Source organism: Cervus canadensis, chromosome 7 (assembly GCF_019320065.1).
Source record: "Cervus canadensis isolate Bull #8, Minnesota chromosome 7, ASM1932006v1, whole genome shotgun sequence".
NCBI classification, from domain to species: domain Eukaryota; kingdom Metazoa; phylum Chordata; class Mammalia; order Artiodactyla; family Cervidae; genus Cervus; species Cervus canadensis.
Window position 1 is genome coordinate 69,836,156 of NC_057392.1, and position 25,291 is coordinate 69,861,446.

At 40.5% G+C, this 25,291-nt stretch overlaps 1 protein-coding gene across 2 annotated transcripts; it reads left to right on the forward strand.

Moving 5' to 3' along the window:
* Positions 1 to 19,606: 19,606 nt before the first annotated feature.
* GHSR (growth hormone secretagogue receptor) lies at positions 19,607 to 24,782 on the forward strand. Of its 2 annotated transcripts, none has more exons than XM_043473725.1 (3): positions 19,607 to 20,622; positions 20,864 to 21,801; positions 23,943 to 24,782. In XM_043473725.1, exons 2-3 carry the CDS (start codon positions 21,006 to 21,008, stop codon positions 24,245 to 24,247), a joined length of 1,101 nt encoding a protein of 366 aa, XP_043329660.1. In that variant the 5' UTR covers positions 19,607 to 20,622; positions 20,864 to 21,005; the 3' UTR covers positions 24,248 to 24,782. The 2 variants fall into 2 exon arrangements, with proteins under 2 accessions (XP_043329660.1, XP_043329659.1); XM_043473724.1 differs by having other exon boundaries at positions 19,607 to 20,241.
* Positions 24,783 to 25,291: the final 509 nt, after the last annotated feature.

Consider the following 25,291-nt stretch of genomic DNA (forward strand, 5'->3'; position numbering starts at 1 on the left):
TTTTGCATGCAAAATGGACATAAATTTTGGGGGGCCAGGGATATAATGCTATGATTTGAACATTTATTTCCCTCCAAAATTTCATATGTAATTTTCAAAATTTATTGAAATCCTAATACCTTATGTGATGGTATTAGAGCCAGGGTCTTTTGGAATTGACTAGGTCATGATGGGTCCACTCATGAATGAGATTAATGTCCTTATAAAAAGGTTTGAGATAGGTCCCTTGCCTGTTCAGTCATGTGGGGATACAATGAGAAGTTTGTGACCCAGAAGAGGGTCTCTATACGACCATGCTGGCACCCTGATCTTAACTTCTAGCCTCCAGAACTGTGAAAAATTAATTTATTTATGAACTACCCAATTTGTGGCATGATATTCTCTAATCAGAAGACAAAAAGTGGTTGAATGAGTTAAAAACCAAAATCTAGCAATATGTGGTCTACAAGGGATTCACTTTATTTTTTATGGCCATTTCTTTACAAAAAATTTTTATTTATTTTAATTTTTTTGGCTGTGCTGGGTCTTTGTTGATGTGCTCAGGGCTTTCTCTAGCTGCAGTATCTCAGGTTTCTATTGTGGTGGCTTCTCTTGTACAGCACAGGCTCTAGAGCACAAGAGAATCAACAGCTGTGGCACTTGTACATAGCTGCTCCAAGGCAGGTGGGATCTTCCTGGACCAGGGATTGAACCAATGCCCCTTACATTGCAAGGTGAATTCCTAACTTCTAGACTACCAAGGAAGCCCAAGGGACTCACTTCAGATTTAAAGATATACATAGATTGAAAGTGAAGAAATGAAAAAAGATACCCCATGCAAAGATGACCAAAAACAGCATGGGGTACACTTGTATCAGGCAAAATAGACTTTAAGTCAAAAACTCTCTAGAGACAAAGTCATTATATGCTGATAAAATTCAATTCAACAGAAAGATAGAGCAATTATATGTACATATCCAGCATCAGAACCCCTAAACGTTTAAAGCAAATACCAACAGATCTGAAGGGAGAAGTTGATAACAATACAATAATGATAGAGACTTCATTATTCTACTTAACAATAGTGGATGGAACACCAGCAGGCAGAAAATCAATAAAGAAACAACTGACTATTGTTTGACAAAACATTGATGAAGGAAATTGAAGATGATACAAAGAAATGGAAAGTTGTCCCATGTTCTTGGATTGGAAGAATTAATATTGTCAAAACATCCTTACTACCTAAAGCAATCTACATATTTAATGAAATTGCTATCAAAATTTCCTTGACTTCTACCTTATCCTATATAAAAAATTAACTTAAAAAAGATCATTTTGTTGTTTTCTAGTTGCAAAGTCAAGTCTGACTCTTTGCAACCCCATGCCTGCCAGGTTCCTCTGTCCATGGGACTTCCCAAGCAAGAACACTGGAGTAGGTTGCCATTTCCTCCTCCAGGGGATCTTCCCAACCCAGGGATCAAAGCTGCATCTCCTGCATCTCCTGAATTGGCAGGTTGATTCTTTTCCACTGCACCACCAGGGAATCCCTAAAAGGATCATAGACCTAAACATAAGATCAAAGACTATAAAATTCTTAGAAAACATAGAGGCAAGTCTTCTCTTTTATTTATATTTGGCAATAGATTTTAGATATGATACCAAAAGTATGAGCAACAGAAGAAAGAATGGGCAAACTGGATTTCATCAAATTAAACACTTTTGTACATAAAAAGACACTATCAAGAAAGTGAAAAGCCAACCTATAGAAAGTGAGAAAATATTTGCAAATCACATTTCTGATAAAGGACTTATAGTGGACAAAATAAACAACTCTTTTAACAACAAAAAGACAAGGCTCAATCATGTCTAACTCTTTGCAACCACATGGACTGTAGCCAGTCAGGCTCCTCTGTCCATGGAATTTTCCAGGTAAGAATACTGGAGTATTTCCAGTATTTCCTTCTCCAGGAAATCTTCCCAACCCAGGGATCAAACCCACATCTCTTGTGTCTCCTGCATTAGCAGGCAGATCCTTTACCAGCTGAGCCTCCAGGGAAGCTCTAACAAAAAGATGACACAATAAAAAATTGGAGAAAGATTAAAACCACAATGAGACATGAATGTATACCTATTAGGATGGCTACTATTTAACAACAGGTAATAACAAGTGTTGGTGAGAATGTGGATATATTGGCACCATCACACTTTGCTGTTGGGAATTTAAAATGGTGCAACTGATGTGAAAAAAATAGTGATTTCTCTGAAAGTTAAACATAACATTGCCATATTACCTAGAAATTTCACTCATAAGTGTATTTTCAGGAGAATTGAAAACAGATACTTTTAAATGAATACTTGGACATAAAGTTTCATAGCAGCACTGTTTACCACAGACCAAAGGAAGAAGCAATCCAAACGTACATTTTTATTTAGATGGTCGAATAAACAAAATGTGATATATGCATACAATGAAATATTACTCAGCCAGATATATATTGTTTAAGGTGAACATGTATGAATCCATGAAGAAAATCACCAGTATGAAGAAGACAGCTCCAGAGAAAAGGGAGGGGAAGGAGTACAGAGGATCTCAAGGGAACATCAGAGGTAATAGTAATGTGCTATTTCTTAATCTGGACATGGGTTCACAGCGTTGGTTCTCTATAGCGTAATTTTTCATACGGTATACATGTATTACTAGTATTTTATAATTTAAATTTTATCTGAATGGTAATGGTAAACATGCCAAACCAGAAATTTGAAGGAAGAATATACTACTTTTTGATCCACCAATGTGTTTTTAAAAAATAATTTATTGGACTTCCCTGGTGCCAGTGGTTGAGACTCCATGCTTCTATTGCAGAGGGCATGGGTCCAATATTTGGTCAGAGATTTAAGGTACCACGGGCCACTCAGCACAGCCAATAAAAACAAAAACAAGCACAAAAATACTTTATTGGTTTACCAAATAAACCAATTTGGATTACCAAAAAAAAAAAAATTCACGTTGGTTGTGATGAGTGAAATGTAAAAATGTGTAAAGAAGTTAAAAATCCTTGCACTCCTCCCACCATGAAGATTTCAATGATAAAATTATGTGCTCCATCTTTCTACTGACACAAGTATATGTAGTCAATATTCCAGCTTTGTGAATTTTTTCTTTTATGAATGGGAATATACATATATATATGCACACATGTATGAGTGTGTGTATAAAACTCAGCAACTCATTTATTTAACAGTATTTGTGGGCTTCCCAGGTGGTGAAGTGGTAAAGAATCCACCTGCCAATGAAGGAGTCACAGGAGATGTGGGTTCCTCTTCCCCTGGGTCAGGAAGAGGAAATGGCAACCCACTCTAGTATTCTTGCCTGGAAAATGCCATGGACAGAGCGGCTGGTGGGCTACAGTCCAGCGGATCACAGAGAGTCAGATTCAGCTGAGTGCACGCACACACACACACACACACACACACACACACACATACACTGTGTAAAAAACATTCAGGCCTAGTTGATTCTTAAATACTGCATAATACCTCATTGAACGACTAGATCCTAATTTAGTCCACCATCAGTTCCTTCCCAGTTGTTTGTCTCTACTAGTAATCCTATTAAAATAATGAAATTCTTTGTCCTTGGTCCTAAATTGGGGTTACAAGCTGATTTCACATTTTAGATGCTAAAAATAACTGATTACTTTTTAAACCTTTTGCTGCAGTTTACAGACTGGGCAGCAGAAACAATACCGCTGTGTTCCTCATGGCATCATTAGAAAGGGATATGGACTCCTACTCTTCTGGTTTGCCAACCTGGTGAGTGAAAACGATCTAATTTGTGTGTAAAGCACCAGCACTCTTTATTACAGTCAGTGAAAGTGAGCTCATTGCTTCTCAGCACCTTCTGGGGAACGTTTAGAAATGCTGATTCCTGGGCTTCACCACAGACCTACTGAATCAGCGTTTTTGAAGAAGGGCCCAGGAATCTTTTTGTGTCTGTGTTTTAATTTCCCCAAGTGACTCTGATACAGTTAGTTGAGCATACGTCCATCAACAGACAATTAGAAATCATGAATAGAGCCTCTATCTAGAATTGAGAAAACTGAATTTCAAAAGCTGTGATTTATTAATTAAGTGTTTAAGGAAACAATGTACCCAGATAATGATTATGGTGAAAAATTCCAAAATTCAGTTTATATGCAACATTTTAATTCCATGAATTGTTTGAAACAAGGCATACCTACATGTATCTTTCTCAGCTTTAGAGGTAAAACCCGAGATAGGAGGCAGCTATGAAGTAGATATTTTAGATTGACAATTTTCTGGCCAACTGTGAGTCTCTTCTTAAAGGAAGTATGAATACTGAATATCTTATCTTTTTGAAAATGAAATAAAATCAGGGGTGTTCTGGCCCATCATTGCTGGACTCTGTCCCATGAAACTTCCTCACTTGAAGAATAGAGGAAAAAACTGCTACTTCAGTTTCTACTAGGCTGTATCTGGGCAGAACAAGGCAAGTGGTTTTTAAAGACAATTTTAAAGACAATTCCCTAGAAGAGAGGCCTGCTCAGGTGTGTGAGAGGTGCCTGAATAGATGGGAGCAGTAAGGCTTTTTCTTTCCTCTTTTTGAGACCAAAAAGGGAACCCTTCAGTGTCACATACCAGGAGCAGCCACCAGGTGGCGAGATTCTCTCATTTTCCTCAAAGATCGAAATGATTAAAAGTGGCAGAGATTAAATGATTTCAAATGACTTCAAATTCTCTACCTGGAGAAAACTCAAAGTGAAGGGGCAAGAAGGCGTGTGGCAGGCGCTCGGTGTCTCAGATAAGAGCACCCACCTTGCATGGGGAGTTGTGAGGAAATGTTTAATATATATGCAGCCCCGAGACCCTGCCTAGCTGGTTCCAAGGACTCAATAAGTTCATTTTAAAATATGTAAAGTTAAAAATAAGAAAACTTCTAGGATTATAAACTCATGATCATTGTTTTTATGCTGAGTTCCAGTGTAAGTTTCTATTTATTCTTCAAATCATCTACAAAGTCGTATCTTTGTCAAAATTAAAATGACCCAGATAAAATAGATATGTAAGTGTTATAGAAAACAGGGTTTAAATACTTCCCCTTTTGAGTGAAAATCAATCAATATACAAGTATAAGCCCAAGTTTATGAACCAGGTAAATTCAAGAGATGGCCAAAGAGTCCTTATTTTAAAAAAGAGACTCATCACAGACTTCCTTAAAAGCTAAGTTTTCTTTCTACCTTAAGAAGTTGATTCCATTTGTTGAATTTGTTCCTGACTGCTCTGTAAAATGAACTGAAGGTATCCTCAAAATACCTTGTGAGGCTGATGATTTGGTTTCCGCATCCTTTGCATCCCCTGTTGTAGGTTTTCCCTTTCCTCTAAGCTTCCCATGCTTGTGTCTCCAGACCCTCTCCAGGAGGGGTGCAGAAAGTGGATGGAGATTGAGAGGCAGTACAGCACAAAAGCCCTTCACCCTCAGAACTGGAAAGTGAAGTGTGAGTTGGATGTGGTGCTGTTTGTCCTTGGGCAGCCTTCACATTGGGGCCAGCTTTCACTCTAGGGAGATAATAAAAAAGAGAAAAAGGGACCATGTACTGAGCACTTTCTGTATTCTGGGTACGCTTGTTTGTATGCTCCCTTATTTCCTATAGAAACCTTATTTCCTATAGAAATGGGGATAATCATCCATTTACATACAAAGACACAGATCATAGAGCTAATCAGCAAGGCTGTGACCTCAGGCTGGTCTGATTCCACAGCTCAAGTGTTGAACTGCCGTGGGGTTGGATTATGTTAGAACAGAAGGAGTTGGGTGAAGATGCGCCTCTCTGTGTAATTCTGGGAAACAAACAAAGATAGTGTTAGCAAAGCTCCAGCAGCTCGGCTATGAACATAACCTCCTTCTGTGACACTTGCCCCCAAACATAAACAGAGTCCTGTGATACTACCTCGTCTGAAATAGTCTGTTCTGTGCAACATACTAGCATACATACATTGGTGTCGGATAGATCTGATTTTCCATATTTTTATGCTAACGAAGTAATTACTTTATTATTCTTTGTGACTGCAATATGAAGTCACAGCCACCACATTCTGGGGACTCAAAAATGAGCCCAAACAAAAAAGAATTAGAGCACTTATTTGACATACACAGCCTTAGAGAAGAGGCTTTGTAACAGACTGAAAATATTTCCTGCTAATAAAGCTGGGACAATAAGGACACAACTGCTCTACTAAAAACTGCTTGTCATATTTTGCTTTGACAGTAAGGAATGCTGAATTAAGTAACAACAAGTCACCTGAAAATGTGAGTGAAACAATGAGAAAAAATTATAAAAATTTTTCTATATTTATTAAGAGACTTCATTATTTTAATAAAATCTCTGGTGCAAATTTTAAAGTGATTGATTTACCAGCCTGCATGTACTCTAAAGTATGGGCTTCCCTGGTGGGTCAATGGTAAAGAATCCACCTGCCAATGCAGAAGACGTGGGTTCAATCCCTGGGTTGGGAAGATTCCCTAGAGAAGGAAATGGCAACCCACTCCAGGATTCTTGCCTGGATAATCCCATGGACAGAAGAGCCTGGTGGACCACAGTTCATGGGGTTGCAAAAGTGTTGGACACCACTAAGTGACTGAGCCCCAGCATTGTAAAGTATATATAAATTTAGACTTGTCCTAGAAGTATAAAACATTCTGGCTTATTCTGCCTTATTATTATGGTTGGCCTAATATTTTTAAAATAAGTCTGCAATCCATAGAGTCTTCATAGTTTCCCTAAAATCACTTGCCAGGGCATCTCTGAGAGAGAGAGATCATTACAGAAGAAACATCATGCTCCTCCTTCTTAACCTGCTTAGACAAGTGGAGGAAACCAAATGAAATCAGCCCAAAGCAACTTATTAGTGAGCATTTCACTTAGTGTGGTTTCAGAAGCTTTTAAAAAAAGACCACCTCAATTGGCACCAATAACATAAAAAGCTTGAGGTAAAGTGATTCTGGGCTTGGTTAAGTCAGCGGCTCATTGTCATCACTGAAGAGCCAGGTCTTTTCCTTTTTCTGCTGCACTTTGCTCATAATATTGGCTTTCGACTGCTGGCTTGCAGGATAGCAGCAGCAGACTCAGGTCCTTCACAAAACTAAAAGCTACCTCATATCCCCTTTTAAGACCGAGCAAAACTCTTCCACACTCGCTGTTCAGAATTATTTATCCAAGTCCTTTGTGGTTTTCCCAAGTTAAAGACCCCTATTCTATATCAGTTCAGTTCAGTCGCTCAGTGATGTCTGACTCTGCGACCCCATGAACCGCAGCACGCCAGGCCTCCCTGTCCATCACCAACTCCCGGAGTTTACCCAAACCCATGTCCATTGTATCATTGATGCCATCCAACCATCTCATCCTCTATCGTCCCCTTCTCCTCCTGCCCTCAATCCTTCCCAGCATCAGGGTCTTTTCAAATGAGTCAGCTCTCTGCATCAGGTGGCCAAAGTATTGGAGTTTCAGCTTCAACATCAGTCCCTCCAGTGATACCTACATAAAGTCAAATCATTGACAGTCCCAAATGATTCATGCTGTTTATACAGGGTCCATCCAGTGGTGTGCTGGACCCAGTTTGTACTCTCTTATAAGAGCCAGAAGCACAGCGGCTGCGACGGACTGCGCAGAAGCACCGCCCAGAGGAGCTACTCCACGTTCAAGGTCAGGAGGGGCGGCTGTGAGGAGATACCCCTCGTCCAAGGTAAGGAGCAGCGGCTGTGCTTTGCTGGAGCAGCCGTGAAGAGATACCCCATGTCGAAGGTAAGAGAAACCCAAGTAAGACCATAGGTGTTACGAGAGGGCATCAGAGGGCAAACACACTGAAACCATAATCACAGAAAACTAGTCAACCTGATCACAGGACCACAGTCTTGTCTAACTCAATGAAACTAAGCCATGCCGTGTGGGGCCACCCAAGACGGCAGGGTCATGGTGGAGAGGTCTGACAGAATGTGGTCCACTGGAGAAGGGAATGGAAAACCACTTCAGTATTCTTGCCTTGAGAATCCCATGAACAGTATGAAAAGGTAAAATGATAGGATATTGAAAGAGGAACTCCCCAGGTCGGTAGGTGCCCAATATGCTACTGGAGATCAGTGGAGAAATAACTCCAGAAAGAATGAAGGGATGGAGCCAAAGCAAAAACAATACCCAGTTGTGGATGGGACTGGTGACAGAAGCAAGGTCTGATGCTATAAAGAGCAATATTGCATAGGAACCTGGAATGTTAGGTCCATGAATCAAGGCAAATTGGAAGTGGTCAAACAGGAGGTGGCAAGAGTGAATGTCGACATTCTAGGAATCAGCAAACTAAAATGGACTGGAATGGGTGAATTTAGCTCAGATGACCATTATATCTACTTCTGTGGGCAGGAATCCCTTAGAAGAAATGGAGTAGCCATCATAATGAACAAAAGAGTCCAAAATGCAGTACTTGGATGCAATCTCAAAAATGACAGAATGATCTCTGTTTGTTTCCAAGGCAAACCATTCAATATCACGGTAATCCAAGCCTATGTCCCAACCAGTAACGCTGAAGAAGCTGAAATTAAATGGTTGAAGACCTACAAGACCCTTTAGAACTAACACCCCAAAAAGATGTCCTTTTCATTATAGAGGACTGGAATGCAAAATTAGGAGGTCAGGAAACACCTGGAGTAACAGGCAAATTTGGCCTTGGAGTACAGAAAGAAGCAGAACAAAGGCTAACTAATAGAGTTTTGCCAAGAGAACGCACTGGTCATAGCAAACACCCTCTTCCAACAACACAAGAGAAGACTGTACACATGGACATCACCAGATGGTCAACACCGAAATCAGATTGATTATATTCTTTGCAGCCAAAGATGGAGAAGCTCTATACAGTTAGCAAAAACAAGACCAGGAGCTGACTGTGGCTAAGATCACGAATTCCTTATTGCCAAATTCAGACTTAAATTCAAGAAAGTAGGGAAAACCACTAGACCATTCAGGTATGACCTAAATCAAATCCCTTATGACTATACAGTGGAAGTGAGAAACCAATTTAAGGGACTAGATCTGATAGACAGAGTGCCTGATGAACTATGGACGTAGGTTCGTGACCTTGTACAGGAGACAGGGATTAAGACCATCCCCATGGAAAAGAAATGCAAAAAAGCAAAATGGCTTCCTGAGGAGGCCTTACAAATAGCTGTAAAAAGAAGAGAAGTGAAAAGCAAAGGAGAAAAGGAAATATTCACATCTGAATGCAGAGTTCCAAAGAACAGCAAGGAAGAGATAAAAAAAGCTTCCTCGGCGATAAGGCAAAAAGAAATAGAGGAAAACAACAGAATGGATAGACTAGAGATCTCTTCAAGAAAATTAAGAGATACCAAGGGAACAGTTCAGCAAAGATGGGTCGATAAAGGACAGAAACGGTATGGACCTAACAGAAGCAGAAGATATTAAGAAGAGGTGGCAAGAATACACAGAAGAACTATACAAAAAAGATCTTCATGACCCAGATAATCACGATGGTGTGATCACTCACCTAGAGCCAGACATCTGGAATGTGAAGTCAAGTGGGCCTTAGAAAGCATCACTACGAACAAAGCTAGTGGAGGTGATGGAATTCCAGTTGAGCTATTTCAAATCCTGAAAGATGATGCTGTGAAAGTGCTGCACTCAATATGCCAGCAAATTGGAAAACTCAGCAGTGGCCACAGGACTGGAAAAGGTCAGTTTTCATTCCAATCCCAAAGAAAGGCAATCCCAAAGAATGCTCAAACTACTGCACAATTGCACTCATCTCACACACTAGTAAAGTAATGCTCAAAATTCTCCAAGCCAGGCTTCAGCAATATGTGAACTGTGAACTTCCAGATGTTCAAGCTGGTTTTAGAAAAGGCAGAGGAACCAGAGATCAAATTGCCAACATCCGCTGGATCATAGAAAAAGCAAGACAGTTCCAGAAAAACATCTATTTCTGCTTTATTGACTATGTCAAAGCCTTTGACTGTGTGGATCACAATAAACTGTGAAAAATTCTTAAAGATATGGGAATAACAGACCACCTGACCTGCCTCTTGAGAAACCTGTATGCAGGTCAGGAAGCAGCAGTTAGAACTGGACATGGAACAACAGACTGGTTCCAAATAGGAAAAGGGGTACACCAAGGCTGTAGATTGTCACCCTGCTTATTTAATTTATATGCAGAGTACATCATGAGAAACACTGGGCTGGAAGAAGCACAAGCTGGAATCAAGACTGCCGGGAGAAATATCAATAACCTCAGATATGCAGACAACACCACCCTTATGGCAAAAATTGAAGAGGAACTAAAAAGCCTCTTGATGAAAGTGAAGGAGGAGAGTGAAAAAGTTGGCTTAAAGCTCAACATTCAGAAAACAAAGATCATGGCATCTGGTCCCATCACTTCAAGGCAAATAGATGGGGAAACAGTGGAAACAGTGTCGGACTTTATTTTGGGGGCTTCAAAATCACTGCAGATGGTGATTGCAGCCATGAAATTAAAAGATGTTTACTTCTTGGAAGGAAAGTTATGACCAACCTAGATGGTATATTAAAAAGCAGAGACATTACTTTGCCAGCAAAGTTCTGTCTGGTCAAGGCTATGGTTTTTCCAGTGGTCATGTATGGATGTGAAAGTTGGATGGTGAAGAAAACTGAGCGCCGAAGAATTGATGCTTTTGAACTGTCGTGTTGGAGAAGACTCTTGAGAATCCCTTGGACTGCAAGAAGATCCAACCAGTCCATCCTAAAGGAGATCAATCCTGGGTGTTCATTGAAAGGACTGATGACGAAGCTGAAACTCCAATTCTTTGGCCACCTGATGTGAAGAGCTGACTCATTGGAAAAGACCCTGATGCTAGGAGGGATTGGGGGCAGGAGGAGAAGGGGATGACAGAGGATGAGATGGCTGGATGGCATCACCGACTCAATGGACATGTATTTGGGTAGACTCCGGGAGTTGGTGATGGACTCCTGGCGTGCTGTGATTCATGGGGTCGCAAAGAGTCGGACACGACTGAGCAACTGAACTGAACTGAACTGATTAGAGCCATTTGCTCACTTTGCTTTCAAACTCTGCCTGCAGTGGCCTTAATAGTGAAATTGACCATGGTGGGGAGTAGAAATTGGGAAACATTTAAATTGAAATTGTTGGTTGTTTTTGTTTTGTTTTCCCTGAAGATCTAGTTGTCAAATATTTACCAGCACACTGTGGCTCCAGCAGTGATTACTACATTTCACATACGTATCTCTGTTTTATAACCACATAACAGAGAATACCAGTAGTGATCAGGGCATTGCCAATACATTATCACTTTGAAATGAATTTGTCATCTGAAATAGTCAGTTAAATCCCCCTTGTAATGAAATAATGTAAACTGTGTTTTAAGTTTTAAGCTTATGATTTGCACAGGCTTTTTTCTAAGTAAATATTTTCCTTAGATAGAACTTACAGATGAAATAAATGGAAGCAAAATATCTTCCCCTAAACTATCTGAAACTACAAGCATATTTATATCTTATAATTTATGTAAACTACTCATGTGTGAATAAAGCAGAACATAGCTATCAGTAAACAAGGATAAAGTGATGTAAATTCTCATTTTGTTCTGGAATGAGTATGTACTAGAAAGTCCTAGGTTTGGAGAGCATTGCCTAAATAAAAAGTGCCCTCATTCATTTAAACAAGCATTTATTAAGCATCTAGTAATTCCCAGGCAACAGTGACTTAACAAAAGACCTGGGCCGTGCTCACATAAGCCTTACAATCTAAGAGGGAGAGAAATGTTAAATAAATACATAAATGAGTACAAATTTAGCAGTGAAACAGTAGGGAAGAAGTAGGAATCATTTTAAGCTTGGGGAACTGATCCAACTGTGTTGCCGAGAGTAAGAGGGAAAGAGCTCCAAGTTAGAATCTATATTCTGGGGAAATCTATTTTCCAAGAGACCCTGGAAAAACTCGCCAGCCATTGTGGGCTCAAAAATAATGGGGGATCATTTGAAGGGTTTTAAGCACAGGAGTGTCAGGATTAGATTTGTATCTTCAAAAGATCACTAGCTGAAGAGGCAAGATGATCTTGGCATGGGAAGAATAAAGAGAGGGAGAGCAGTCTGTTGGCTATTGTAGCAATTTTAGTGGGATCAGGGGGCTCAGACCAGAGCATTAGTGGAGGATATGATAAGTGGCTGAAACACATCTGAAATGACAGGGCCTCCCATTAAACCCTTTAGCTGCCTTCAAGGAGCTTATAATGTAACTGAAGAGGCAAGTCACGGATATAAAATCACAGAAACAGTGTATAATTAGGAAATAAACTAGGAAGTTCAAATTCCGAGGGACAGAGGAACTGAGAGCAAAAAGTGGGTCAGGGCTCCAAGGTTTGGATTTGCAGAGAGAAGCCAGAGGTGAGAGGCAGCAAGAGGTAGGGCAGTGAGGGGAGGGGCAGGGCTGGCACAGTGGGCTGTAGAACGTATCTTATTGGATATGTAGGGTAAGGCCAAATGATGGGCTCTTGAGAAGGTCAGAGCTTGAAAGACTTGATGCGAGATGAAAATGAGTCACTAAAAGTGTTTTACACAGAAGGATACCAAATGAAATTAAGCTTTAAAGAAGTTTAGTTTTACCAAATTCTTGTAGTTAATTAGACTGAGAACTTGCTGCCTACATGGTTGTTGAGTAGGGAACTGGACTTAGATGTTGATGATTAAGATTGGAGGTGAGGCCTAGGAAATAACATAAGCAGAACACTCTTCAACATAAATCACAGCAGCATTTTTTTTTTTGATCTGTCTCCTATCAGTTCAGTTCAGTTCAGTCGCTCAGTCATGTCCGACTCTTTGCGACCCCATGAATCACAGCATGCCAGGCCTCCCTGTCCATCACAAACTCCCGGAGTTTACTCAAACTTATTCCCATCGAGTCAATGATGCCATCCAGCCATCTCATCCTCTGTCGTCCCCGTCTCCTCCTGCCCCCAATCCCTCCCAGCATCAGGGTTAGTCTCCTATAGTAAAGGAAAAAAAGCAAATACAAACAAATGAGACCTAATTAAACTTAAATCTTTTGCACAGCAAAGGAAACCATCAACAAAATGAGAAGTCAGCCTACTGAACGAGAGAAAATATTTGCAAATAATATGCCAGATAAGGGATTAATATCCAACATGTATAAACAGCTCATGCACCTCAACCCCAAAAAAACAAACTCGGTTGAGAAATGGGTAGACGACCCAAATAGACATTTTTCCACAGAGGAAATGCAGATGGCCAACAGGCACATGAAAACCTGCTCGGCATTGCCAACTGTCAGGGAAGTGAAAATCAAAGCCAAAATGAGGCATCGATTCACACCTGTCAGAATAACCCTATCGTGAAGAGGAAACCAAGTAACAAATGTTGGCGAGGATGTGGAATAAAGGTGATCTTTGTACACTGGTGGTGAAATTGTAAGGTGGTGTAGCCACTGTTGTGGAATCAGTATGGGGTTTTCTCAAAAAGCTGAAAACAGAGCTAACATGTGACTCAGCATCCCACTCCTGGCTTTATCTCTGAAAAAAAAAAGTACTAACTCAAAAATATACAGGCACCCCACTGTTTATTGCAACTTTATTTATAATTCCGAAGATATGGAAGAAACAAGTGACCATCAACAGATGAATAAATACAGATTTGGGGTGTGTGTGTGTGTATATATGTAATGGAATACTACTCAGACATTAAAAAAAAACAAAATTTTCCCATTTTCAGCAACATGGATGGACTTGGAGAACATTACGCTAAGTGAAATAAATCAGACAGAGAGAGAAAAATACTGTATGATATCACTTATATGTAGAATCTAAAAAATACAACAAACTACAGCAAATACAGTGCATATAAGAAAAAAGAAGCAGGCTTAGGATATAGAGAACAAACTAGTGGACATGTAGGGGTAAGGGGATGGGAGGTGCAAACTATTGGATATAATTATAAAAATTATCAAGGATGTATTTTACCACCCAGGAAATATAGCCAATATTTTGTAATAACTGTAAACGGAAAGTAACCTTTACAAATTGTATAAAATTTTTAAAAAATGGACATGAGGGACGGATATTAGGAATACTCAGTGGGTTGGAGATGATGAATTTGCTTTAGACATAAAATGAGCTTAAAGTAATGATGAGCTCTCCAGTTATAAATGTCCAGTAGGCAGTACGGACTGAGTGGTTTTTATTTGTATTCTTCTGCACTGCTTACACTTCTAGGTTGTCTTTCCTCATTAGTGTTCCAAAAGTAATGTTCCGTGATTTGTACAGAGGAAACATTCTGCTTTCTAACGCACCTGGCAAGACTTAACATAATGAAATATCTTAATACATTATCTTAATAGCATATTAAATAATACCTTGACATAATAAAATCAAATTACCCAAATGGTCATAGATTTTTTGGTATTCTTTACCAGCCTTAATAAGTAATTATGGATTTTTAGGAAATTAGAACTAGAGGTAGACTCCTATTTTAGTGATCTTGGTGAGATAATTTATAGTATTTAGCTTTCATTAAAGTGAATATATATTGCAATCTATAGCAAAACAGTTTCAAGATATACTGTTTATTTTTATAAAGAAACTCATATATTCGTGTTTCACAAATCTTGTCTAGTTTATTAGCAATCCACCTTTTTGTCAGAGATTAACGTCCTCTTTATCCCTCCATCCTCCTACCCCTCAACACTCCTAAAATAAACTGCCACCCAAATATCAATGGAGTATTTTGTAGAAAGTCTAGAATTTCAAAGATCCAAACACTACAAATAACAAACACCGAAAAAAAAGTCTTTGCTTCAGAGATTAGCTTCAGAGAAGACAACAATTGTTGAAGGCATCTGCTAAGAGGATTTTTAATTTAATGGAATTTGTTGTAACTCAATCAGTATAGCACAATTGCTGTGCACCATCTGTTGAAGCTTTGAAACTGCCTCGGATGTTACAGTCATATCCATTAAAATGGAATACTACTTTTTACAAACTTTCCTTCCTCCCATTTATTTTCCAATGCTTTCAGAATCATTAGAAGATGAATTGACAAGGAAAAAAATCTCAAGAGTCAAAAGGACAACTCAACAGGAAAAAAAACCTAAATAACCTGATTTTCAAATTGGCAGAGGACTTGAATAGATATATCTCCAAAGAATATATACAAATATCCAATAAGTATGTGAAAAGGTGTTCAACATCACTATTTACCAGGGACATGTAAATCAAAACCATGATGATATACCACTTCATACTCATTAGGATGACTTTACAAAACAGGAAAATAAACAACAGAAGAAAAAAAAACCAGGGGATAGATATTGTCAAGGATGTAAAGAAATTGGAATCCCTGTGCATTGCTGGTGGGAATGTAAATAGGGTCACTGCTGTGGAAAACCATATGGCAGTTCCTCAAAAAATGAAATATAGAATTACCATATGACCCAGCGATTCCAATTCTGGGTATACACCTAAAAGAATTGAAAGCAGGGAAGCAAACAGATGTTTGTATATCAATGTTTATAGCAACATTATTCACAAGAGCCAAAAGGTGGAAGTAATTCAGGTGTCCATTTGTGGATGGACAGATAAGCAAAATGTGGTCTATATACATAGAGTGAAATATTACTCAGGAAAGAAGATTCTGGCACAAGCTACAACATAGACAAACTGTGAGGACGATTATGCGAAATGAAATAAACCAGTCATAAAATAACAAATACTGGCAAGGGGTAACTAGAATAGTCAAATTCAGAGACAGAAAACAGATTGTGGTTGCTTGCCCGAGCTGGGAAGAGAACATTCTTCTTTTTATTAAACTGTCATTTCATCTTTATGTTATTCTGTGCTATACCTGTCAACATATAAAATGTAACATTATTATAATAGTAAAAGATTATTAAAAACATACAAGCAAAAACAATAAAATGTTGGTTGAATAATACTAAGGTACATCTTCATAATGGAAACTATGTAAGTTTCTCAAGATGGAGTACTACAAAAACATCCAAGAAAAGAATATTGGTATTAGAGAACTCCAGGATACTGTGTTACGTTAAAAATGAAGAGAGTGGACAGTGTATATAGTATATTACCCTTTATGTAAGCTACATACACACACACACATATTTACAGAAACACACAGGATAGGTAAACCAGAGGCTAAATTCTTTTTAATGATGTCAGTTGAGGAGTATGCAGAAGGTATAACATGCTCCTGAATATTCTTTGGCTTATCATTTTAGATTTAAGACCATGCTTTGTTTTAAAATTTTAATTGTCAAATCACATGAATGATTTATATATTCAAATATAAAATTTTAAATAATTCCTAAAATTATATTCTAAGGACAAAGAGAACTGCAAGAAAATCTCAGGCTTTATTTGCCAAGTTTACTATTAACAGTAGTGCCAATGTTATTAGTTTGAAATCATTTAATGCATATTACAACATAAATAATTATGCTTATGTTGTTAGAAGCCAGGATATTCAGTAGGAATATAAAACCAAGTACGTTAAGTAAATAATCAGAAGTTGAATTGAAATATCTCTAAAACTAATGGCTTCTTAGTTTTTTGTATGGGAATAACTTCAAACAAAGAAAAGTTGCAAGAATAATACAAAGAAATCATTCTACCCCTTCCCTGGATTCATTTATTATTCATATTTTCCCCCATTTGCTTTGTCATTGCCTCTGTTTATCTGCTGATGCTGTTTAGTTGCTAAGTTGTATCTGACTCTTTGCAACCCCTTGGATGGCAGCCCGCCAGGCTCCACTGTCCATGAGATTTCCCAGGCAAGAATACTGGAGTGGGTTGCCGTTTCCTCCTCCAGGGGATCTTCCCAACCCAGGGATCAAATCCAAGTCTTCCACTTGGCAGATGGATTCTTTACCACTGAGCCACTTAGGAAGTTCTCTGTTTATCTACACACAAGTAACTATTATTCTGAAACAGAAGCATAGAGCATGGTTAAGTGTATATTTTTAAGAATATTTTCTTTCACATAGTTATCAATTCCAGTAAACTAAACATTGATTCAATACTTCTATCTAGTCTATCCTACATATTCTAAGTTTGTCACTTAACCCAATATTGTCCTTTATAGAAGTTTTTATCCTCCAGTTTAGGATCCAGTCTAGGATAGAAATTACAGTTAGCTGTTTCATCTCTTTGGTTTTCTTTTGTCTGGAACATTTTCCCAGTCTTTCTTTGTCATATATAACGTTGACAGTTTGGGGAAGAAATTTTAAAAATAGAATATTCCTCATTTTGAGTCTGTCTGATATTTCCTTGTGATTAGTTTGAGATTGTGCATTCCCAGCTGGAATACCATGTAAGGGACTTTGTGTCTTTTACAGAGCATCACACTGGTGATGTTAATTATGATCACTTGCTAAGAGTGTGTCTGATTTACCTACTGTATTATCATCATCTCATGACACTTTCAAAAAACATTTATCCTAGCTCTGTCAATAGACAGGATCTAGGCCATAATATTATAGGAGCAATAACCATCCCTACTGCCCAAATTGAAGTTTCTAAATGCCATTCCCCACTATAAGGTACCAGGAATTCTTGGAGAAATAGGGAACTTACACGGTAAGTTACTTACAAGTGGTGTTTTACTGTGCCACACATTTTGGCAAGGAAGTTCTCAAAGTCTAAGCAAGTCATGTCAGAGGCCCTGGAGCCAGCTTGAAAGGGATCTCATTAGCCAAAGATAGGATAATTTAAGCATTAAAAAGAAAAAAAATCACTGTAATCTTGACGGCTCCTCACTGAATATATGAAAATCTATGAATCCATAATAATACTCCTCAAAGGATAAGGTATGCTGGGTTTTTATGCTCAGCACTGTGGTTTTGTGCCTATCTGAACAGTTTAGCATGCTCCGCTTCACCTATTGGAACTCAACTTTGAAGATCCAGTTCAGGTGGTACTTCCTCTGAGAAGCCTTCCCTAAAACCCCTATGCAGTTCATTGTTTCTCCATATTTCAACAGAGCTTATTGTACATGCCTCTTTAAATGCACATATCAAACTGTACTGGAATTGCTTGTTTAACTGTACTTTTCTCTCCGTATGGTAAGTTTATAAATACAGGACTTTTCTGACTTTTTTTTTTTTTTTTGTCATTCCCAGTACCTGACACCTACTAATAGAAAGTTTTATATATTTTTATAATATTACGTGTTGTAAATGAATGAATCAATTTCAATAGTATCCCCTGGTTTTTTTTTGTTGTTGTTGTTGTTCTTCATCACACAATACAGATTTGTCTTTATTTTAGAAAATAATTGAATGCAGTTAAAATCTGGCTATTTTGGCCAACATGACAAATTTTTGTTATAATGGATTTTTAAGAAGAATTTCACCTATTTATTAGCTATTACTTTTACATTCAGTAGATTAGAAATATGTCCCCACAGTATTTTCCTGATTCTTATTCTTAGGCTATAACCTCCTGTGGAATTTTTATTTATCCCACTGTTTTCTCCCCCTAGAGATTTGTCTGCACACAGGATACTACTGATAATGTAGAGTGCGTGCTAAGTTGCTTCAGTAATGTCCAACTCTTTGTGACCTCATGGACTGTAGCCCGCCAGGCTCCTCTGCCCATGAGGTTCTCCAGGCAAGGATACTGGAGTGGGCAGCCGTGCTCTCCTGCAGGAGATCTTCCCGACCCAGGGATGGAACCCACATCTCTTAACCTGCTGCATTGGCAGATGGGTTCTTTACCACCAGTGCCATATGGAAAACCCGATAATGTAGTGTGGGGAGTGTTAAAGTCAAATCTAGTTGCTGTGTGAGAGCTTCTTATTTTGGTGGCTTCCCTTGTTGCAGAGCATGGGCTGTTGAGGGCAGGGACTTCAGTAGCTGCCCCCTGGTATGTGGGATCCTAGTTCCCAGACCAGGGATTGAACCCGAATCCCCTGCATTGGCAAGCAGATTCTTAACCACTGGAACCATCAGGCACTCCCTCATCTTTTTCTAAAATAATAATTGTAGTGGATCTTTGCTCCAACTTCTGTACACAGCAGTGGTAACCTATGTAGCATTTTCCAGTAAGTTGCCTGTACTAAACTTCCAGTCTCTTCCTTTGTGTGGACTTTTTCATGCACATGTGCATACATCCAGCCTTAAATTTTTGTTGACTTTAAAGCATTAACAGTTTAGTCGGTAGAGGTAATATAAACCATCTGTCCAAGGCATATGCAAAGGCGCTAAAATGCTTCGGGAAAGCTCTCTCTCATACAAAGTCCATTTAGGCCACGGGTAAATGAGTGTGAATAGCCGCGGTCAGCGAAGCCACTTAATATGAGTCTGTGTTTGGGAGGAATCTCCTGGCTCCCTCGCAGAGCTGGACTGAGGCCCTGAGGCCAGAAGTGAAAGGTGAGAGCCAGCGGGCCTCAGCGGGGTGAGCAGGGCCGCGAGGTAGGAAGAGCCGGTCGCTGGCCGCGGTGCTGAACACGCTTGTGAGCTGCTCCCAGGTTGGCCCGCCGGAAGAGGCCCGGCGGGTCAGCGAGTTAGAAGGCAGCCTCCAGTTTCGCTCCTTAGTTTGTGGATTCCTGGCTCCGAGCAGAGGACACAGTGGCCGCGTCCAGAGAGAGTCACCTGGAGAGCGTAGAGGCAGCCTCCGACCCATCCCCACGGAGAGCAGCTTCTGCCCCTCTATAGCAGTAACAGCAACGCTGCTGCCTATATTTATGTATTGAGCTACAACTCTGTCCCCAACACTCTTGACATCCGTTCTCAGTGGTTTTCACAACATCCTCGAATGTGAAGCAAAAAGGTTGATGATTTACGCAAGGCTGATCTTTCTTATCCATGCCTCAAAAAATGCTTACTGATCACCCTCCACATACCAGCCTTACAGCCTCGGCTACGCCCCCTTTACCAGCTCCCCCCACCTCCACCACGCTAGCACACCCCTTAGCTTGTCCTCCTCCCCGAGGTTTGCTGCAGCAAAAGTAATCTCCTCCACAGCATATGCCCTACCACCGCCCGGTTGGGGGACTGCGCAAAGCGCTGGAATTCACAACAATTTATTCACACATCTTGCTCCTTCGTTCTCAGAAGTCCACCAGACGGGATATTCAAATCTAGTACCTGAGTCCCCAGCTTGCTGTGTGACCTTGGACAAGTGGCCGCACCTCTCTAAGCCTGCTTCTCCTCGCTAAGACGATGGTAGGTTCTAGGACTGTGTGAGGCTCTTCCCAGGCGCGCACGGTCTCCTCTCCCGTCGGAACACTCCCGACCTCCCTTTCCCAAGCTCAGCTGTGCACTCTCAGTTTCAGGCACCAGCTTTGTAGCCAACTCTAACCCTTGTTGAGGCAGGCCCTGAGAGCTGAAGGTGTTCCCCCCGCTGTCCCCGCCCCCATCCTCGGGTGTGATCTGCCTTTGGGGCCACACTGAGCACGAGGCGCCCAGGCCAGTGGGGGAGCGCTCCCGCGCGCTGCAGCTTCGCGGTGCCGGGTCTCCGCTTCGCCGCGCTTTGGGAAATGCCAGAGGCAGCTGGAGCCTGAACGCAAAGGGGAAGCAGGGTTGGTGAAGCTACCCCAGTGACAGGTACTTGCGTGGAGGCCGGCTGGAGGCTGGGTTGGGAGAGAGGGTCTTTGGGGGAGAGAACGGGGGGAAACGAGAGGTGCAAGAGCCGTGGGTCATTCTGTCCATCTCACCACCAGAGCGTGTGTGTGTGTTTGTGTGTGTGTGTCTTCCTGCCTCCATCTCTCGCCCTCCTCCCCGCCTCAGGCTCTCAATCTCACCTTCTCGCTCGGATACTGCCTCTCCTCTCTCTTTCCTTTCCAAGCATCCTCCCTGAGAGCCCGCGCACGCTCCTCCCTCGCACTCTTTTGCGCCTAAGAGGACCTTCTCCCGGACCAGTCGGATCCAGCCTCTCAGCGCAGTCGTGCAGTCGTGCGTCCCTAAACCAGTTAAGCGGAATCGGCAGCATGTGGAATGCGACGCGGAGCGAGGAGCCGGGGCCCAACCTCACGCTGCCTGACCTGGGCTGGGACGGTCCCCCCGAGAACGACTCACTGACGGACGAGCTGCCACCCCTCTTCCCCGCGCCACTGCTGGCGGGCGTCACAGCCACCTGCGTGGCGCTCTTCGTGGTAGGCATCGCGGGCAACCTGCTCACCATGCTGGTGGTGTCGCGATTCCGCGAGCTGCGTACCACCACCAACCTCTACCTGTCCAGCATGGCCTTCTCCGACCTACTCATCTTCCTCTGCATGCCCCTCGACCTCGTGCGCCTCTGGCATTACCGGCCCTGGAACTTGGGTGACCTGCTTTGCAAACTCTTCCAGTTTGTTAGCGAGAGCTGCACCTACGCCACGGTGCTCACCATCACCGCGCTGAGCGTCGAGCGCTACTTCGCCATCTGCTTCCCGCTGCGGGCCAAGGTGGTGATCACCAAGGGCCGGGTGAAGCTCGTCATCCTGGTCATCTGGGCCGTGGCTTTCTGCAGCGCCGGGCCCATCTTCGTGCTGGTCGGAGTGGAGCATGAGAACGGCACCGACCCTCTGGACACCAACGAGTGCCGCGCCACCGAGTTCGCGGTGCGCTCCGGACTCCTCACCGTCATGGTGTGGGTGTCCAGCGTCTTCTTCTTCCTGCCTGTCTTCTGCCTCACTGTCCTCTACAGCCTCATCGGCAGGAAGCTGTGGAAGAGGAGACGCAGCGAGGCGGCGGTGGGCGCCTCGCTCAGAGACCAGAACCACAAACAAACCGTGAAGATGCTGGGTGGGTCTCCGTGAGCCCTCGAGCTCTTCTCTGCCCGTACCTACCCCTTCTCCCGGAGTCTCCCTCTCTCTCCTGTTTCTTGAAGTATATGTTGCCCTAGAAATCTCTCAATTATTTTCTCCTGTTTAGGTCTGGAGCCCTTTCTTTGGTCTCTAGTTTCTCTGTCGTGTGTCTCTTCTTTTGTTTTCCATTTTTTTCTCTGTCTATATATCTCTGTTTTCCTCTCTCCTTTCTCCTTCCCTCCTCTCGCCCCTTGACTTTCTCCTTTGGTCTCTTTTTCTCTCTGTGTGTCTCATTCCTGGTCTCTCCTTCTCTCTCTCGTGGAAAAATGTCCCACCTTTGTACTTCTCTAAACTGTAGTGTGTATTAGCCTAGAAACTTCGTGTCAAAACCGAGATCTTTCGTTAAAGAATCTCTTGTGGTCTTAAAGCATTAAAGTAAATGTTAAGCTTCCTGCCTCAATATGTAGATAACTAAGTTGCATTAAGAAAAGCAGGTACTGAGAGTGAAAAAATCAGGCATTGACTCTAGAAAGCATTCATTGGTAAATTTGTGATCACAAAAATGTGATCATTTGGATAATTCTATCAGAGAAGATTCGTTTTTCTTTCAACATTGTGATTTGCTTTCTGACTTGTATTTTTTTCAGATAATTACCTCAATTCTGTTTATCCTGATGCTGTTTATACAGCTTTGTAAGGAAGTCAGTGACAAAAAAGTACTGGGATCTCTGTTTTCATACTTACCTGTCTCTCCAAGTAGGAAAGGCTAGATAAACTAGGATAGGCAGGCTTCCAACATGAGAAAAGGAGGTGTGGAAGCTGGTAGGACTTACTGTCTCTCCCCAAGTGAGCCTTCAGAGAACATCTGGATGCAGTATGGAATAGTTATTCCATAAATTCAGCTTCTGTAGCTATATGTGTTTGGTACAAGTAATACAAAGTGTGTTCACATCCAAGTGAAATTGTAATTCTACTTTTTTCAAAACCAGAATATTTACATTTTATTTGGACATTGTAGTAAACATTTTGTACTTATTTGCATACTTAGTGCTTCTTAGAAGTCATTTCAGGATGATTTTGCATTGTACTTTTACAATTCCTAAAATCCTGTATATTAAAGTGATAGAATTTATTCAAAGAATATCAGTTTTTTTTCTTTAGACCAGTGATTATCATAATATGACTAATTGATTGAAATCTGCTAGTGCTCCTTAAGGGACTCTAAATTCATGTTGCTGCTGGGGCACTCGGTTGCTACTATGCAACTTAGTTTTGGGAGTACATTTAATAATTTCCTCTAATTTTATTTTTAAACTGTTAATTATCCTCACTGGTGCCTCAACACCAATGCTAATTTTGTTTTGCCTTGACAACTGGAAGGGAATCAATCACTTATGTGATTCCCTAAAGTGGTACAAGGACCAGAATATTTTTTTCTGTTATTTTTCCTCTGATTTCTGAATTTTAAAAACTTAACCTAGAAATGCAAAGGTATTGAAAAAAAAAAAAAAGCTACCTTACGTGGGCAAAATTAAAACTTGAGTGGATAATCATTAATGTTAGTTAGTTTTATGGCCTTTTATTCCTTACTTATGTCTATTTTAGGTGGAAAAGTCTCATCCATCTCCATGGTTCTCAATCCTGACTGCATATCAGTCTTTTATGAAACTTTAAAAAGAAAAAAAGAAAACAGGTGTCCTGGTCTCCTTTCTAGAAGTTTTAATTTAGTTAGTTTGTATTGTATCCAAGGAATCTCTGTCCCAGGAAACTCTGATAGGTAACTGTGGCTAAGTACAACCACAGTATCTCATATAGGTTTGATCTAACACATATAAAATGGTGGGCTATTGTGACTAGATTGTCAAGTTACTAGAGTCAATATGTCAACTCAAGCACAAAATTACTAAAGTAGTTGTTAAATAGGAATAATTGGAAAGCTTAGTGAAGATGGTTGAACTGTTGGTCCAAACAGAGTCAATCTTGGTTAAAATATAGGAATGGGGAAGAGCAAAACATGATATTTTTCTGAAGTCAGTTGTCACACCACACATAATCAAAACAAGTCCGTGTCTTCAGAAGAGATTGTGGTTTGCTGTGACATACCTCGTACTGACGTTCTCTTTCTCATTGTCCTTTCAGCTGTGGTGGTTTTTGCTTTCATCCTCTGCTGGCTGCCCTTCCATGTAGGACGATACTTATTTTCCAAATCCTTCGAGCCTGGCTCTGTGGAGATCGCTCAGATCAGCCAATACTGCAACCTTGTCTCCTTCGTCCTCTTCTACCTCAGTGCCGCCATCAACCCTATTCTGTACAACATCATGTCCAAGAAGTACCGGGTGGCAGTGTTCAAACTTCTGGGATTTGAACCCTTCTCCCAGAGGAAGCTCTCCACCCTAAAGGATGAAAGTTCTCGGGCCTGGACAGAATCTAGTATTAATACATGATCAAGCATATTGCTCAGTAAAGTCATCGCTCATTTATATATACCATAAGCCATAGCACAGCAGACTTGGGAGGAAGTATGAAGCTTAGTTTTAGAATTAGGGGCACATAGGTCTGAAGACAATTGGGAGCAAGAAAAGATACACTTTGTAGTGTGTGAGCAGTTTGATTTGATTGCACACTCATCAGTGCTATCATACATGATTTCTGCATGTTTCACTGCCTATCATTTTTGCATTCTACTGTTGGTGCTAGCAAGGGCTCTGCAGTTCAGAGAAGGAAGTGTAGAGAGGGCAATTAGGTCACTTTTTACTAGACAAATTCTAGCTTTAATTTCTTTTTCATAATGATAATTTTTTATTAAAAGAATAAAAAATTTAAAGCATGACTTTCAGAAGCTAGCAAATTTCATAGAGTTCCAAATCAGTGCTGTTCAAGAGAAATATGATGCAAAGTACTTAAGAAATCAATATAAAATTGTTAATGAGAATTTTATGTTTTTTATGATAAAGTCTTTAAAATCTGGTTTGTTTTTTAAATTTTAAGTTCACCTTAATTTGGACATTGGGTGTTCATCAGTAATACTTGATTTATTGCAATTTCATAAATTTTGCAGAATAAAAAGTAGATTCATTAACCTAAGTTGTCTAAACATACTTAAGATTTCTCTAATAACCAAAACAAACATAAGTTTTTAACTTCAAAATTAATTGAAATTAGAAATTCAGTTCTTCAAGTTGCAGTAGTCACATTTCAAGTGTTTCAATAACCAAATGTGTCTAATGGCTACTATATTGGACAATGTAGCTCTAGAGTATATGGAAAATTATTGTTAATCTCATAAAAATGCTAAAACTAAATACTCATTTCCTGAAATGTTTTTATAGTGAAATTAGCATAGGAGAGTGTTAGAGTGATAAATTCTAAGGATTATACCTGAATGCCGTGTAATTTCTGCTTGGGAGAAAATGGATATGAACTATAATATGCATGCATTTTAATCAAGTTGGGTTGCATGTGTTACTAATAAGGAAATGAGACTTTTT

Excerpts from the sequence above, each read along its gene's own strand:
- GHSR (XM_043473725.1), top strand. The coding sequence starts at position 21,006 with ATGTGGAATGCGACGCGGAGCGAGGAGCCGGGGCCCAACCTCACGCTG. Across the intron at positions 21,802-23,942 it reads ACAAACCGTGAAGATGCTGG|CTGTGGTGGTTTTTGCTTTC; the intron begins GTGGGTCTCCGT and ends TTGTCCTTTCAG.